The sequence below is a fragment of the Peromyscus eremicus genome, chromosome 19 (genome assembly GCF_949786415.1).
Source record: "Peromyscus eremicus chromosome 19, PerEre_H2_v1, whole genome shotgun sequence".
In the NCBI taxonomy this organism is placed as follows: Eukaryota; Metazoa; Chordata; class Mammalia; order Rodentia; family Cricetidae; genus Peromyscus; species Peromyscus eremicus.
In genome coordinates this window covers 35140036-35157672 of record NC_081435.1, presented here as the reverse complement: position 1 = coordinate 35157672, position 17637 = coordinate 35140036, and the positions used below count along the sequence as shown (strand labels likewise).

The 17637-nt window shown below is 40.2% G+C and overlaps 1 protein-coding gene across 1 annotated transcript; it reads left to right on the top strand.

Annotated features, from left to right (window-relative positions):
* Positions 1-77: 77 nt before the first annotated feature.
* On the top strand, positions 78-9100 carry Tmed7 (transmembrane p24 trafficking protein 7). Its single transcript, XM_059246776.1, has 3 exons — positions 78-302; positions 4529-4774; positions 7765-9100. Exons 1-3 carry the CDS (start codon positions 93-95, stop codon positions 7999-8001), a joined length of 693 nt encoding a protein of 230 aa, XP_059102759.1. The 5' UTR covers positions 78-92; the 3' UTR covers positions 8002-9100.
* The last annotated feature ends 8537 nt before the right edge of the window (positions 9101-17637 follow it).

Below are 17637 nucleotides of genomic sequence, written 5' to 3'. Positions count from 1 at the left end.
CGCGTAGCTGAGGCTCGCGGGGCCGGTGGGGGCCGGGCCTGCTGTGCGCGTCGAAGGCCCCGCAGCTCCGTGGAGGCCGCCGCGCTGCCGGGATGCCGCGGCCGGGGTCGGCGCCGCGCTGGGCGGCCGCCGCGGGCCGTTGGGGATGCAGGCTGCTTCCGGCGCCGCTGCTGATGCTGCTGCTGCTGCTGCTGCCCGGCCCGAGCGGCGCCTCCGAGATCACCTTCGAGCTGCCCGACAATGCCAAGCAATGCTTCTACGAGGACATCATCCAGGGCACCAAGTGCACCCTGGAGTTTCAGGTACCACGGGCCCCCTCTCCCCAGCCACTGTGGTTGGCCAACCTAAGAGTCGCCTCGGTTGCGGAGGCAGGGCATTTGGCTTTTCTTTTAGGAGCTTAGAGAAAAAAACTAATTGGTGAATTCCAGAAACACTTCCTGTGGCTGTGACATTCTCCGGTGTCATTCATTGAATTTAAGCCCTATTAAATAACTTTCTTCTTTAAAGGAATCATGATTTTTTTTTTTTTAAAGCTATCCTTGCACACAAATGCCCAGCTCCCTATTCCTGTAATCCACAACTCCAGTTAAATCGGGTTTTTATATAACTCCATGATCTTTTCGGGTCTTTGAGGAGTTGGGTTTGGGTTTGGGGTTTCTGTTTTTGTTTTTGTATGACACCGGACTCTTGGTTACTGCAGGATTTTTAAATACCATCTGTCAAAGGTGTTGTTTAAAAAAAAAAAAAAAGTGATTAAGCCGGGCGGTGGTGTGGCACACGCCTTTAATCCCAGCACTCGGGAGGCAGAGCCAGGCGGATCTCTGTGAGTTCGAGGCCAGCCTGGGCTACAGAGTGAGTTCCAGGAAAGGCGCAAAGCTACACAGAGTAACCCTGTTTCCAAAACAAAACGATACAAAACAGAACTGTTAAACAAGAGTGCCAGTTTAGGGACAATGTAAAACAGGAACTTTTTTCATCAGTGTGATTTCTTTAGTCTAACACAGTCTACCGGTTTTGTTAATAGGCTCATTTAAAATTCCAGCAACTCTTGAATGGTAGGTGGCTGGGACACCTGTAACTGGAGCTACAGGGAGATCCCACACCTCTGGCCTCTGCAGGCACCTGCACTCAATCACATACCCTCTCCCAGACACACCCATACACATCATTGAAAATAACAAAATGTTTTTTTAAAGAAGCGATAATAGCTTACACTAGGTTAGTATTATTAGTGCAGAAGGAGAAAAACGAAAGGTAAAATCAACAGGACTTGGTAATAATTTGTATTTATATTGTTGGTAATAATTGGTGAGGGAGGGAGAGGGGACTAAGGATCAAAAAAGAATTGAGGATATATGTGTATCAATTCTCAACATGGATAATTACAAAGGAATTTTAAGCTGTAAGTCAGAATTTCCTTAAGTTCAATATACAGTTTTTGATTGTTTGTTTGTTTGTTGTTTGTTTTTTGTTTTTTTTTTTCCGAGACAAGGTTTCTCTGTGTAGTTTTGGTGCCTTCTGGAACTCACTCTGTAGATCAGGCTGGCCTCGAACTCACAGAGATCCACCTGGCTCTTTTTTATATCACTATGCTTGGTGCTATAATAGGTTAAAAATCCATTATATGTATGCAGTATGCCAAATGTTTCATATATGTTAATTCTCAAGAAAACTAATATGAAATAGAGAAGAGTTTTTAATTCCTTTCAGTTGGTGAAACAGAATCCAAGATGGGTTTAGATCCAAGGTCACCAAACTTACAAGTCATAGAAATGAGAGTCCCAGGATGAACTCTCTGTTGTAGTGTACCACCTTAGCGTAGACGCAGTCTGTGTACTGAAGTGCAACCCTAGAACACAGGCAGAATGCTGGCAGGGGACAGAGGGGTCATCAGGGAAGTGTAGTGAAGCAGTTGAGGTTTGAGCTGCATGGAAGGGTAATTAAAATTTGCTCTGTAATATCACAGAGGAGGAAAGGGCACACTAGACAGATAAGTTTGAGAGTTCCATCAGGCCTGACATTAGCCTAAGCTCTGGTGCTGAAGTTTGAGCAAGTGACACTGGGTAGTAAGGATAGCTTTGCTTTGTGGCTCTGGGGGCTGAGAGGCTTAGGAGGTGGTTTTGGACCAGTTTGTCATGTCTCTTTTCACCACTACCCACTCCCCAACCCCGTCCATCCCTGCAACACCAAGGTATGTGCTTGGTCTCTTTGATTCCCCAGTTCCTGCCCCAGAGCTCTGCTCTTCAGTTTAAAGCATAGATGCCTAGATGCCTTGATGACCAGAAGACAACTCAGATAAAACTTGGCTCTGGGTTCCCTGCTTACAAGGGATTTTTTGCACACTTGAATGGTCCTGATCTAAGAGAAAGTATATCTGGCCCAACTTCAGAAGGGGAGGGCAAAGAAGGCCCATATCTGATCTCTCCAAATCTCTGTCTGAGAGCTTTTGGCATGATGTTTTATAATACATTTTCTTGTAATTAACTAGATTTATAGGCATTTGTAGTTTTAGGTCCTGTGATTTTTATTTTTTTATTTTTTATTTATTTTTTTTTTTAAGTTTTTTGAGACAGGGTTTCTCTGGGTAGCCCTGGCTGTCCTGGAACTCACTCTGTAGACCAGGCTGGCCTCAAACTCGCAAAGATGCACCAGCCTCTGCCTCCCAAGTGCTGGGATTAAAGGCATGTGCCCAGGAGGTCCTGTGATTCTTTGGCAAACAATTCTCTTGAACCCCATTGTAATGCAAATGTAAGGCAGAGAGCTGGTGAAGTCTGACAGTGATATGGAGTGATAACGGTAATGAACAGGAGGCTTAGAGGTGACATGAGGAAGTGCATGCTGGGAATGACAGATCTGGATTTGTGATAGGTTATAGTGAGTTTTCAAAAGATTTTAAGTGAGTTGGTTTTTTTTGTTTGTTTTTAATTGAAGGATGAAAAAAGATAGGACACCCTCTATTCACAAGGAGAAATTGTAGGTTGTGGGGTGCTGCAACTGACTGAGATTGCAGGGAAGATTAATGCTAAATGTGGCATGGTGCCCAGGACAACACAGCCCCTGCTACCAGGTTGGGAGACCCTGAATTAGAAGAGATTAGATTTTGAGAACCATTAGGCATTTGGGTCCATAGTATATCATGGATTAGTAATAGAAGATTTAGTATGATCAAGAAAGTGTTGTGAGCCGGGCGGAGGTGGTGATGGTGGTGCACGCCTTTAATCCCAGCACTTGGAAGGCAGAGCCAGGCAGATCTCTGTGAGTTCGAGGTCAGCCTGCTTCACAGAATGAGATCCAGGACAGGCACCAAAACAAAGAAACCCTGTCTCAAAAAACCAGGAAAAAAAAAAGAAAGAAAAAGAAAGAAAGTGTTGTGATCATGTGAACAGGTGGTGAAAGCTGAGTTTGAGATGATAGCCAATCCCAGTCGTAGGTGACCAGACAGGTTTAGAAGAGGTACTATTAATTAAAATGAGGTTTCTGGTTTAAATTTAGAAGAGGTACTATTAACTAAAATAAGGTTGCTTGTTTTAAGTTTTGATGCTAATGTGGCTGGTGATACATTCTGGTTTTTTTCCATTTGTTTTATTCAGAGTACTGTGGTCAGGTATGGAATACCTAGATATATTAGAATGGAGGCATTTTTCTCTTGGAAGAAAGGGTATTTAGAGAGAAGGGTAAATGCCTAGTTTATTAAATGCTTTTTAAAATTGTAGCTTCAAAATGTTTTATCTGGCCATGTGTGCTAGCACACATGTAGCCCCAGCTCCTATGGAGCTGAGGTGGTGGATTACAGATTTGTAGTTGGCCAGGCAATGGTGGTGAAAACCTTTAATCCCAACACTTGGAAGTCAGAGTCAGGCAGATCTTGTGAGTTTGAGGACAACCTGGTCTACAGATCTGAGATTCAAGACAGCCAAGTGCTACAGAGAAATCCTGTTGGGGTGCCTTTTTTTTTTTTTTTTTTTTTTTTTTAACTGTATCAACAAGTACAGTTGTCTGAATGGTTGATATGATTACATTTTCTCTCTGCTGTTAGGAAGGAACCTCTTCACTTTCTATAAAGCTTTAGTTGAACTAAAATTTTAATCTACTCAGCAGCCACTGAGATGGAAGCATTAGTTGTACAGAAAAGTGGAAAGGCTAAGCAGTTCCAGTGTTCTAAAGCATTTTCTGTCAGCTGTGGAGGAATGTTGCTGCCCTGTCATGGAATGGCTTTAAATATGGGTGGAGAGTTCGTTTATCAGTTAAGAGCACTTGCTGGTCTGTAGAGGACTCAAATTTGGTTCCCAGCATCCAGATGGTGGCTCATAATCATCAGTAACTCTAGTTCCCCAGGATCTGATGCCCTCTTCTGGCCTTGGGGCAAAAAACACCATGGTGGGCATATGTACATGCAGAAAAAAAATCAAGGTGTGTGAAGTTGTGATAGGAAGACCTCTGTATACAGCCTTATTGTCATTTTAGCAAGAAACTTAGTTGATCTTTTTTCAAATTTGTTTGCTGCAGTGATCTCTGAACTCTCTTACAGGTGATCACTGGTGGTCACTATGATGTAGATTGTCGATTGGAAGATCCCGATGGTAAAGTCTTATACAAGGAGATGAAGAAACAGTATGACAGTTTCACCTTCACAGCCTCCAGAAATGGGACATACAAATTCTGCTTCAGCAATGAGTTTTCTACTTTCACACACAAAACGGTGTATTTCGATTTTCAAGTTGGAGAAGACCCACCTTTGTTTCCCAGTGAGAACCGAGTCAGTGCCCTTACCCAGGTAAATAAAAAGAGCAGATGAGCATTGATTAAAAGGGGGAAGAGTACATAATTTAACATTCTGTGTTTACTCTTTAATGAACATTGAATTTTGAGACTATTTAAAAATCTAAATTCTTTCAGATTAGACATTTGAAAGATAACTGAGACTTCTGTGATGAAACCCAGGGTTAAAAGATTTTATGAACCCCCTAAGTGTAAAGAAAGGAAGAAGCGTTGACTTACGTGGGAACTCACAGCTCAGTTTCCATTGCTGGGACAGAGAGCTTAAGATAATCAACTTAGCAGGGGGGAAGGTTTATTTTGCTAATGTTTCAGAGGTTTCCAGCTCTGGTCACCCAGCCTGTGGAGAAGTAGAAGACTCATAGCTGGGAATGCTCAGTAGAGGAAGGTTGTTCACCTTCACACCAGGAAAGAGAGAGGAGGGGCCCAGGATCCTAGTGTGCCCTTCAAGGCCCTGCCCCCTGTGGCATAACTCCTTTCCAATAAGCATTGTCACCTAAAGACCTCTCCTCCCATCAGTGCTGTAGGCTCGTGGCCAGTGCTTTAGCATATGGCCCCAAAGGGACACTGAGGATCCATACCACAGCAGCCACTGAGATGGAAGCATTAGTTGTACAGAAAAGTGGAAAGGCTAAGCAGTTCCAGTGTTCTAAAGCATTTTCTGTCAGCTGTAGAGGAATGTTGCTGCCCTGTCATGGAATGGCTTTAAATATGGGTGGAGAGTTGGTTTATCAGTTAAGAGCACTTGCTGGTCTGTAGAGGACTCAAATTTGGTTCCCAGCATCCAGATGGTAGCTCATAATCATCAGTAACTCTAGTTCCCCAGGATCTGATGCCCTCTTCTGGCCTTGGGGCAAAAAACACCATGGTGGGCATATGTACATGCAGAAAAAAAAAAATCTTAAAGAAGAATTGCTCTAAATCATAGAAAAATAGAAATAAAGATGAAACAAGAGCAGCCTGTAGTTGGAAGTCTTCCTATGTTCCGCCTGGCGCGTGATCGGGACAAATCTCTCACCCACAGTTCCACAGCCTTTTATAAAATAATCACACAGAGGCTTATTTATAACTGCTCAGCCATTAGCTCAGGCTTATTACTGACTAGCTCTTATACTTAATTAACCCATAATTCTTATCTATATTTAGCCACATGGCTTGTTACCTTGTCTCAGTTCTGCCTTGTCATCTTGCTTCCTCTGTGTCTGGCTGGTGACTCCTGACTCAGCCTTCCTCTTCCCAGCATTCTCCTAGTCTGCTTACCCTGCCTGTACTTCCTGCCTGGCTACTGGCCACTCAGCATTTTATTTATCAACCAATGAGAACAACACCTATTCACAGCATGCATAATGACATCCCACATCATCAGCCATACATTAATAAATATTGATATGGGACTCAGTTTTATTCTTTGAATAGATATGAAAATTTTCACGTTAAGGGCTTAAAAAAAATAAACCTACATCTCAAAAATTATAGGAATGAAATTTACTTAATTTCAGTAATTTTCTCCATTATAACAGTTCCCTTTTTTTGAGGCAGGGTTTCTCTGTGCAGCATAGGCTGTCCTGGAACTCACTTTGTAGACCAGGCAGGCCTTGAACTCAACAGCATTCTTCCTGTGTCTGCCTCCTAAGTGCTGGGATTGAAGGTGTGAGCCACCATGTCCATCGAGTATAACAGTTCTTACTTCATGCTCCCACATGTTATTGCTTATCTTGCCTATCAAAATGTCTTGTTCTGTAGTCCAAGCTAGCCTGCAACCCATCACATAGTCCAGGTTTGTCTACTTGCACTTGGATCTTGCCAAAACTCTCCCAGGACTCATATTACAGGCATGCATACCTGGCAGTATAATGTTATTAACTAGGTTATTTCCTAATGTCTGTGTACCTTAATTACATTTAAGATAAAGTTAAATGTGTCCTTTAAATTTTTCCTACATGGTTTGTGAGATAAAATAGTAATGAATCATGTATTTCTTCTTCAGGGTTAGGTTTTCAACAGTAGAATATTAAACCCTGCTATATTTTTTTAAAACATATAACCATTTTAAGTCAGATGATAACAATCATACAGAAAGTAAAGTATCATCCAAATGGAGGATCACAAGCCAGTTATCAGTGATACTGAAACTTGAATGTACTGGGCATATACATATTGGTTTAGTTCTTGGCCTGATGGAGATGTTTTTATCGAAGAGATAACTTTTAGAAGGTGGAGGTGGAGTGATGGTTCAGCAATTAAGAGCACTTGTTGCTCTTCAGAGGACCGAGGTTTGGCTCCCAGCACCTATGTGGTGGCTCACAACTGTCTGCAACTCCAATTCCAGGGGATCCAGTACCCTCTTCTGGACTTCTCTGGCACCAGGCATATTGGTGGTGCACATGTACATGGAAAACATTGATACACATTAAAAAAAAAGAAAGAAAGAAAAGAAATAAAACACTAAAAAAATGTTAAGGATAAAGGACATTCTCTTACCGCTTTCAGATTCAAAATAGCTAAAGATGTTGATAATGCTTATGCCTATTTAAAGTTTCAGATAACTTGATTAGTTGTGTTTGGGTCTTTTCATATTTGGTTTAGAGTATGTTGGCTGTGGCCTCTGCTCCCATTATTGATGAACTTATTAACCCACTATTGTATTCTTCTAGTTCTTAAGAACCTTCTTTGGAAATTTAGTAGCCACTGACCTTATCTAAAAAAGAAAAATGTTCACTTTTGTTAGTTTGTGTCTCATCTACCACCTTAGAAGTGCTGTAACTGCGGCATCCTGGTTTGGGGAGAACAGACCTGTATCAGTAGTTGTCCCAGGGGAGTGAGTAGAAGAGCGTCGTTGCCAGAGCAACTGATATGAGTGAAAAAATGATTGCCAGTTCACTACAACAACGTCAAACCAGTGAGAAATTGAGATAAAAGTAGCAGAAAAAATGTGCTAGGTACAGAAGTATGAAAGGTGCTAAACTAACTGAAAATATTTCTGTTTAGATGGAATCTGCTTGTGTTTCCATTCATGAAGCTCTGAAGTCCGTCATCGACTATCAGACTCACTTCCGACTGAGGGAGGCTCAAGGCCGAAGCCGAGCAGAGGATCTAAATACAAGAGTGGCCTATTGGTCAGTGGGCGAAGCCCTCATCCTTCTGGTGGTTAGCATAGGGCAGGTGTTTCTTCTGAAAAGTTTCTTCTCAGATAAAAGAACCACCACAACTCGTGTTGGATCGTAACTACGCTTTCAGATGCACCAATGCCACTGTAATAGTCCTGTCCTCTAATTTTAGGTACTGAAGAACTTAACATGGCAACATTCTAAAACCCTACTCATACTTGTTGGGAGAGATGTACAGTGCATATCCCCATGGGGAGAGGACACCTTTTTATTTGTAAAGGTGGAAAAACTTTGGACCTTAATGCAGCTATTCATATGAAATATCTAACAACAATGATCTATGTTTTCTTGGTTTCTATCTACTCTTCATATACTAAACTTTGGTATTCTGATTCCTTTTGACCATTTCAAAGTACTTTTCCTAATAGGTAGTTGATACTTTAAAAAAATCTTAGATTTAATGTCTGTGTATTTCAGAGGAAGAAAACTGCCTTTTAATTGTTTATAGTGAATAAAGTTATGTTTTTAAGAAAACCAAATGTGATTAACTGTAGCCAGGCCCTATTCTGCACTGCTTAATTTTATGGGGGAAAATAATCTACCATAGAACTATTAGTTAATATTGATACAATTTTCATTGATATATCATGATATAATTTATTTCTTGCTAGTTTGGAAAATGTACAGGTTTTTTGGTTCATTTGTTTTTTTTCTCATTCTATGATTTATAACTAGCTATGTTATTTGTTTAGAAGTGTTATCACCACTCAGAAAAATAGCATAATAGACCTTAAAAATCAGACAGTTGTAACTGTTAGAATAAAGAATAAGATGAGACACTACAATGTGGGTAAATGAAATAGAAACAGTTTTAGCAGTTGTCTGTGACATTGCATGTCTGAGGCTTTTACAAAGAAAAGAGGCATCTGAGTGGTTTGAACACTCTGGTAGACTAGTTCTTGTCAAGTCATTCCCAGCCTAAGTCGACAGTTGTGATCTAGTACCACATAAGTGCCATACATTTTATCCTCACGATGTGATGCACTGAGAAGTTCATTTTTATCTCTTCACTTTTGTCTTGTTTCTACAATCTCTTGATTAGCAGCCCTAAATTTAAAAATTTAGAATGCTGTGAATGTTTCCTATTTAAAAATCTGTAGAATTCGTTTGTACTGTTGGTGTCTTACACCTTGTGTGGATTAAACTGATTGAAATGAGATTTTGATCCAAGTATTCAGAATAGAATACATAATGATGGAAAATTGTATAGATAAACAGGCTTCTCTGCTGTTTAAAAAGAAAAACCATGGCAGTTGCTTTTCAGCCACGCCTCTTCACCACAGTGATGAGAACTAAATGAGTCTGTGTTGTGGAGACTTTAACATGTGACGTCGTGACTAGCGATTCTAGTCACTTAACCATTACTGACTAGAAGTTGACTCTTAATTCTAAGCCATCTTAAAATGTACACACACGCACACACACACACACACACACACACATATATATATATATATATGCACACAACGCATGCAAGAGCACAATGAATTCAGGTTGTCTTGCTTACTAATTTCAGATGTCCTGGTATAAAAGGAATAAACAAGTTTCCACCTTTTAGGATTCCTGAAGACCAGATCACTACTCCTTAAACAACATTTACAGATTAAGAAGAGTTTAAGGTTTTGCAAGCTTATCCTTTTGAGATCTTGTATTGAAATTGTCCTGCAGCTTTTTAAATGGCCCATCTACTTAGCTGTAAATGGTTTAAGCACCAATGTTAATGCGATTACTAAGCATGGGCACATGTAAAACGACATATCTGGTTGCCGGTGGGCTCTTTGGATACTTAACACTGTAATTAAATGGAGTCAGGTATAGATTTTGCCAGGTTTGGCATAAATCATTTAATCTGTGCCTCTCAAAAATGTCATGATAGCGAACTATTACTATAAATCATTTTTAATGAAACCATGAGTCAAACTTGAAATCAGCAGTTACTCATTGTCAGAAATAGTATGAATTTAGTTTCATCTCCCAAAAGCTGGCTAAATTTTGACAGCTATCTGTTCAGCTGTGTGAATATATAAAACATACATACCCACACATAAATGCTGTGTGATTTCTTTTTTCTCCTATGACATAATTTGTAGCTTGTCTTTTTTTCTGTAATCCTTATATAAGTTATTGCAGGAGTTTGAATTTCCCAAATATTTTTGTTTGGTCACATGACTCAATACATATTTGAATATCATAATTGTCTTATTTTTAAAGCAGAGTAAATAATGGAAAGCAACTTGATACAAGAGTTTATACTAAAATTTCAACTGGGTTGTTATGTTTTAAGATACTGCTTTGCATAATCTAAATATTCTTTTGTTCTATTAAGAAAACCATAGTTTGTGGCTTACAACTTTTCCTCTGGGTTCAATAATCACCTTTGAAAATACAGTTTACTGAAAGGTTTCATTTATGTCTCTGTACTATCCATCTTTTGTTTCAATTTCTAAGTGTAACATTTATAGTTAAATAGGATAAAGCTGACTGAGTTTTGTTTTCAAAAAATTAGACAAATTAATATATAAATAATTCAAAGGATTTTTGTTTACTTTTGAAAAAGAATTTTCTCTAAATTAAAGATGGTTCCACAGGATTACACCAATCAGTTTCATGTAAAATAAAAAAAAAATTTAAAAATCAGCAAACTGACTTCACTTGTTTCTCTCAGGATTTAATTCTTTCTAAAACTCCGTAGAAATACACAGCTCATAGTATTGTTTTAGGTTGGACAGTGTTAATAATGTGTTAAATGGTTTGGGGGGGTGGGGGTGGGAGACAGAAGTTTAGAGATTAGCCAGTGTATAGAAACTAGCCAGGTGGTGGCACATACCTTTGATCCCAGCACTCTGGAGGCAGAGGCAGGTGGATCTCTCTGAGTTTGAGGACAGCCTGGTCTGCAGAGTGAGTACCAGGACATCCAGGGATACACAGAGAAACCCTGTCTCAAAAAACCCACACACAGAACAAAAGAAATACACAGCTCATAGTACTGTTCTGCAACAGTAGTGTTTATTTTTCATTTCATAAAGGAGGACATAGGAGGGACTAACCCAAACAGATTAATAAAGAAGAGTAGAACCACTCCTTCGTTTTTTTTCATCTTTCAGTCCTTATTGAAAACGTTCATGGAAGACAGTGATAACCATCAGTTGCTCTAAAGGTTCCTAAGTCAGTTAGCTTGATTGTTTAAAACAGTAGCATTAACTCACCTCCACTCCACATAGAGATGGAAGAGGCGGTCTGGGTCCTGGGCAGAACTCTGCAAAAGGGAATTTACAGTACCTACAGACTGGTGTTTACTGAGTACTTACTCGGTTGTCATGGACTGAAAGTTTTGTGTCCTCTGCAGTTGCCCTGTGAACTAGGAGGTTTATTTCTACTTTCAGACAAGACAGAGAGTGTCTAGGAAACGAGCTCATCTCTTCCAGTAATTAGAGTTTCAATGTGACCCTTAGCAGGCAGACCCTAAACTTTGGATGTAACTGTAGGTTAGTCATGGTTCAGTGGTTTGGCTTTGGAATCCTTGAGTTAAATCAAGATTGTGTGACCTTGCACAAGTGATTTCATTAAATACTGATTTCATCAGTATTTCTTTTTTATCTCCTATCAAAATAATAGTATTTAACGAATCTATTTATAGCCAGACGTAGTGACACTCACATTTAATCCGAGACTGAGGCAGGCAGATCTCTGAGTTTGAGGCCAACTTAGTCTTCATTATGAGTTCCAGGATAGCTAGGGCTACCTAGAGAGACCTTGTCTCAATACATACATATATATATAAATATATATGTATAATATACTTAAATATATTTTACATAGTACTTATATAAATTTATCTATATATAATATATAAAGTGCTTCATGTATGTAAGTACTATATATCGTTTTATCCGCCTCAGTTCTGGTCTCTTGGTATTTGTTCTGTTCCTAAAGTTTTTACTGTGGCATGAATAGAATCTGACTCTCATAGTATGTGACAGATATGAAAGCATGTAAATGTCTGTCACCAACATAATTACCTGCTAAAAGTTTGAAAAATTAAGATAGTTCCTCCAGGAACAAAACAAAGCAGTGAACCCAAGGTACTACAAGAGGATACGTAGGTCAAAGGTTTATCCCTAAGGAGTTGGACCTTGTTTTCCCACAGCGGACGCCCATGGTCTATGGCCATGCTGGTAACAAGTGATTTCTTGTTCAGGGACATGACCCAGCCCTTGTTGCTACAAAACCAAAAACTGTAATTTTTAGCTTTGCTGAGAACAAAGGCAATATTTGATCTCCTGAGTGACTTCATCTTATAGAGTTTATACATTTGGGAAGAAAATACAGATAGGTATTTTTCCTGAATAAGTATGCAAGTAAGAGCTCATGGTTTGTTTTGCATTTCTCTGATGGTTAATGATGCCAAGCTCCTCTTTTGCTGTTAACCATTTTTTATTTGCTTGATTGAAGGGAGGGGAAGAAAGGTGACTCTGCCTATTTTTTAATTAGATTATTAGGGGTGCCATTTTCAGGTGAGTGCTTTGCAGGTGTTTTCTTCCCCTACATGGGCTGCTTTTTCATTCTGTTGAGTGTGTCCTTTGCTGTGAAGAAAAGCATTTTAGCCTGATTTACATCTTCTACTTGTTTATTTCTGCTTTGGCTGCCTATATTTGTGTGCACTAACTGCCTGTTAGAAAAGAAGAAAGGAAAACCTCAGCTTCCAACTAAATAAGCAGAGAGAGGACAAGTTCAACATGAAGCAGAAATAAATTAACTAGACAACGAAACACCCAAAATCCATCAATAAAAGATGATTTAGTGAAAAGATCAAAGTTGACAGATTTCCAGGCAGGTGTGTCAGGAAGGAAGATAAAGTGGATTTAAATTACCAGTCCCAGAAAGGGAAGTCACATAACATCTACTACGCTTCTTCAACTACTAATACTACAGCTATTAAAGAATTAGTAAGAATGTAAACATCCTTGTGACAATTCAACAACGTAAAGGAAATAGAATTTGATTTCTAACTATTGGGACTTTTTTTTTTCAGATACCTCAGTTAATTCCACAGGAGTAAAATAATTGAATGATTTAAGTTGCTTGAGAATCATGCTATGGTCAGAAAAAAAGTCCATTTTTGTAAATTTCTTGTGGTTCTTGTTAGGTGGAATGCTTTCTAAATGTGGATCAGATCAAGTTGGCTGGGAGAGGTCAAGTCCACCATTCCTGCTCAGTTTTTACTTGCTTTTTTCTTTTTTTAATTGATTTATTGAAAAGTACTCAAATTGCCTTCTGTAATACTTGTGGATTTGTATATTCCTCTTGCAGTCTACCAGGTTTTGCTTCACATATTTTGAAACTCTTATTTGATGCATACATGTTGAGAGCTGTTGACTAGCTGACTCCTTTATCATGGCTTGTCCTTTATCTCTATGATACTAACAAAGTCAATCCCGTGTGGTCTGGCTAGTCTTAGCATGGCATATATAAAAAAAAAAAAAAAAAAAACCCTTTTCTGGGGGCTGGAGTGATGGCTCAGTGGTTAAGAGCATTGACTGCTCTTCCAGAGGACTCAGGTTCAATTCCCAGAACCCACATGGCAGCTTACAACTTTCTGTAGCTCCAGTTCAGGGGACCCAACACTCATGGCAAAACACCAATGCACATAAAATAAAAATAGAAAACCTTTACTGAATTTTAACCAGTTGAGTCCATGTTTCCAAAGTAATGTTTTCTGTTTATTTAACTTCATTTTAGTTAATAATAAAAATTATATAAATTTATGGTATACATTGCTTTCCAAAGTCAATTTTATTGGAAGCTGTTTAATAAGATTCTCTTTTGTGTAGCTGTACTTACAATTTCAGTATTGGTCATTCCTTTGTAAAGGTCTAGACTTCTGCCTGCTATCAGTCTGTGTGTGTGTGTAAAGTGCTCCCTTAGAGTAACAGGCCCCTGGTATACAGCATGTTTATCTCATTTATTCTCCTGGATTTGTTCTGTGAATTTGATCGTGGATGTGGTTGTTTATGCGTCCACTGTTTTTATTTGATTCATTTGCCCCACCCGTTGATGCGTGCGTGCGTGCACACCAGGGGTCACTATTCTGCCAGTATAGCTTAGTGGTCAGCTAGTGGTAGATCACAGGCTGTGTTCAAACACTTCAACTTTGTAAAACTACTCTGGTGAATATGTGTATGGGCTGAGAAATGTATCCAAAACTCTGGCTGTTGGTCCAGATTTCATCTCAACGTGTGCAGTGGCCAGTGATGTACGGAGGACTGTAACTCCATTCTCTTCTGCATAAACATAGCCTTCTGACTAGTCAGGAGTGTAGTGAGACCTTGAGTTCTCTTGAGCCTTCCTCGTGTGTGTGTGTGCAGACTTCCTTCCTGTCATGTAGAGATACTGGACTTTACTGAGGTCTTCAGTGGCTCTCATTTCTAACATCTCCCTGTTAATTTCTCAGCCAGTCCATTGATCTGATGCTCACCTTGTGTCAAATCGTGAGTCTAGATTCACATAGCCTTGGGCTGTCCCCATTTATTCCTCTTAAGTTTGTGATTTTTTTTTTTTTCTGATAGGTATCACTATGTGTTGCTATCCAAATCAGGTTAGCATGGCTTCCAACAGAATACTTCCTGATTTTTATTGTTGGCCCACGCTAGTGATGCTATAATGGTGAACAGTTTTGATCAGTATTCTGTATGATGGTGTCTTCACTGTACCATCACTAAAAGTCTCACTTACTTGTGGGATTTGTTTTTAACCTTACACTAATAAAGTAGCCTATTTCCCAGATACTGACAAAAGACACAGAAGTCTTGGATCTGAGACAGCGGGCTTTATCTCCTAGGAAACCCAGCAGCATCACTCACTACCAGCATTGTTTTCACGGGTTCCTCCTGCACACAAAGTCCACGTAAGTGATAGAAGAACTAGTGGATGAGCCTGCAGTGAGCCTGGGGAATCTTCTACCCTTAGAGCAAGCGCTAAGCTAGTTGTTGTCTGTCTGTCCTGGAGGGAACCACTAGCATCCTATCTCAGGATTACTCAAGTAAACACTACCTCAAGAAAACGGTGGCCAGCGACTGGCATTGACAGCCCCAGTGAGACATGTAGGAATGCTAAAGGCCCAGAGATGACAGCGTGTTTCTCTTGAACAGTTTATTGGAATGGAGCTAATATGTTCTATGTTTATTTAGATGCCTTATGGTCTTCGTTGATATCTCCTTTTTATATCCAGTACTGTTTTTTATGTCCTCTCTGTCTCTCTTGAGCATGTCTACCAGCAGTTTATTTATTTTATTAGTCTTGTTCAAGTAATTATATTTTGTTCTTATTGAGCCTATTTTATTTATTTTTTATTTCTTTAAATTCTGGTTTTATTTATATTTTTATTCTTTATTTGAATCCATGCTCTATTTATTTTCATGGGTGTGGGTGTTTAGGTAGTTAATTCTCAAACTCTGTTTCCTTTTTTTCTTCCTTTTTAAAAACTTAAGTTTATGTGTATGTGTGTATGACCAATTTAACATTTTCTTCAAGCAACACATGTATGTAATGTGATGATTAATGCAACATTTGAAGCAATTCCAAAGAGAGTGGGAAAGGCTGAGTCAGTTTACCATGGACGTTAATGACTTCTAGCTCACTGGTGCACGTGATGTCAGTGTTGAATGGGGAAGTAGATGTTTGTTCAGTCTGTCGGTAGTTTTGGATATTTGGGAGGAGTGGCAGGTGAGGCAGTATTTATTGATACTTATTGATATTTTTTGATACATAGAGAAGTTCCATGGTTGGTAGAGTGGTAAACTGTGCAACTACCTGCATCCAGCACCTTCATCTTCTATCAGGAACACACTTGGGAGAAGGTGAAGTCGGTGACAATAGATGGCATTGCTTTCCCTTTTCAAATGACCTTGGTGGTCTAGCCCTACCTACTTGGTTCCTAAATGGTAGCCCAACAAATGATCAGCCTCACACACAAAAAAAAATCATGTTTTAACTAATCAAATTGCAACAAAGAATGATTAAAAACTAAACGTTGTTTGTTCCTTCATTGGGGAAAACTGGGGACATTCTGCTACAGAGGCTAGTTTTCCATTGAGAACAAAAGCAAAGGTTTGCAACATTGTCCAAGTCACCACAATACAGTTTCAGATCCGGCCTTGGGGATTTAGAGATGCTGGCCTTAGTGCTATCTCATCACAAACAGGAGGTTCTTTGAATTTCTGGAAATAGTTAGGAGAACCAGAGGAAGAATACTGACCCAAACCTCAATGCATACAGTTAGATTGATGATGTGATATTCATTGTATGTACACATAAGTAGTTTATATTTTACTTTACCGTGGCAGAAGAAATGGAGGAGGAGAAGGGGGAGGGGGCACTGATTCTAAGAACTCCCAGAGGAAGAGGGGCAAGCAAAAGAAACCGACAGAGAAGAAGTAAGAAAAGCACAAAGGCCAAGTGTGGCAGCACCCAGGCAACGCTGGAAAAGACAGTGGTCAACTTTGACAATGGCCAGAGAAAGATGGGGCATTAAGGAGCAGACAGAGTTCAAGATACCAGCCACAACATGGCGGCAGTTTGAGCAGGTGCTATCTACTAGCTCCCAAGGTCAACGGTACGTCCAGCCGGCTGCGTGGAGAGGAGAGGAACCTGGAGCTCTGTGCAGCATGCCTCTGAGACCAGGCCCAGACTTCCAAGCCCAGTTTGTTATCCGTGGGCTCCCTGGTTTGGGTCAAGTTCCTTTCCTCGGCAGCAAATGAAAATTGTCAGAATTAGCCCGGCATGGTGGTGCACACACTTGAATCCCAGCACTCAGGAGATAGAGCCAGGACCTCTAAATTGGAGGCCAGCTTGCTTTATGCTAAGTCTCAACCCTGGGACAAATGGCTGGGGTGTCTATTTAACATATCAAAGCAGACCTGGTTGCTGGTTCTCCCAGCATCCCTTAGTACCTACCCGTTACACCATAGGGCTGGCATACGGTGCCCTCTATCTATCCCGAACTCTCTAACCCCTGGACTGGGCTGCCCTTACCCCAGAGGCTCTTCCCTGTATAATGCAGACATTTTGGTTACTCGCCCTTCCTTTACCTTTTGCTGTCTTGGTTGCTGTACCTGGGTCCTCTCTGACCCCGGCCCTTCCCCCTCCCCCTCTCCTCACAGGGCTCAGGGTCATGTCCACTATGGACTCTCCTAGATGCTTCTGCCTCTAATTATACTCTTATCTACAATAAACTTTCTCCTCCACCGTACCTAGGAGCAGTCATCCTTTTTATTTCTTTTTTTAACTCATCATACGAAGTGAGTTCCAGGACAGCCAGAATTACATAGTGAGACCCTGTCACACCAAAAATGTCAGAATTAAAAGGGAGAGAAGATCTAACTGAACTTTTGAGGTATGACCAGCATCGGAGCCTGAGTTAAAAATCAAGTTTGGGGACTCTGAAAGGTTTGTAGCTTTGCTTGATTTTTGTTGTGGGTTAGTTTGGTTGTTTTTTGTTGGTCTTGGGCCTTACTTGGACTGTAAGGAACAGACAGAAGCCAAATTCCTTTCCGGGCTTCTCCTAGCCTGGAATTTGGGACTTAATTTAAAAGGAAGAAAACAAATGTAAAAGGAAGAAAACAGAAACCAGGGAGCCAAGCTGGCATTTGCCTGGGTGGCAGTTCCCCCACGGCATTTCCCCTCCTCCGCCCTTGGC

Bases quoted from the DNA above. Each gene is read 5' to 3' on its own strand.
- Tmed7 (XM_059246776.1), top strand. From the start codon at position 93: ATGCCGCGGCCGGGGTCGGCGCCGCGCTGGGCGGCCGCCGCGGGCCGT. The intron at 303-4,528 runs GTACCACGGGCC...ACTCTCTTACAG, and splicing joins AGTGCACCCTGGAGTTTCAG to GTGATCACTGGTGGTCACTA. The intron at 4,775-7,764 runs GTAAATAAAAAG...ATTTCTGTTTAG, and splicing joins GAGTCAGTGCCCTTACCCAG to ATGGAATCTGCTTGTGTTTC.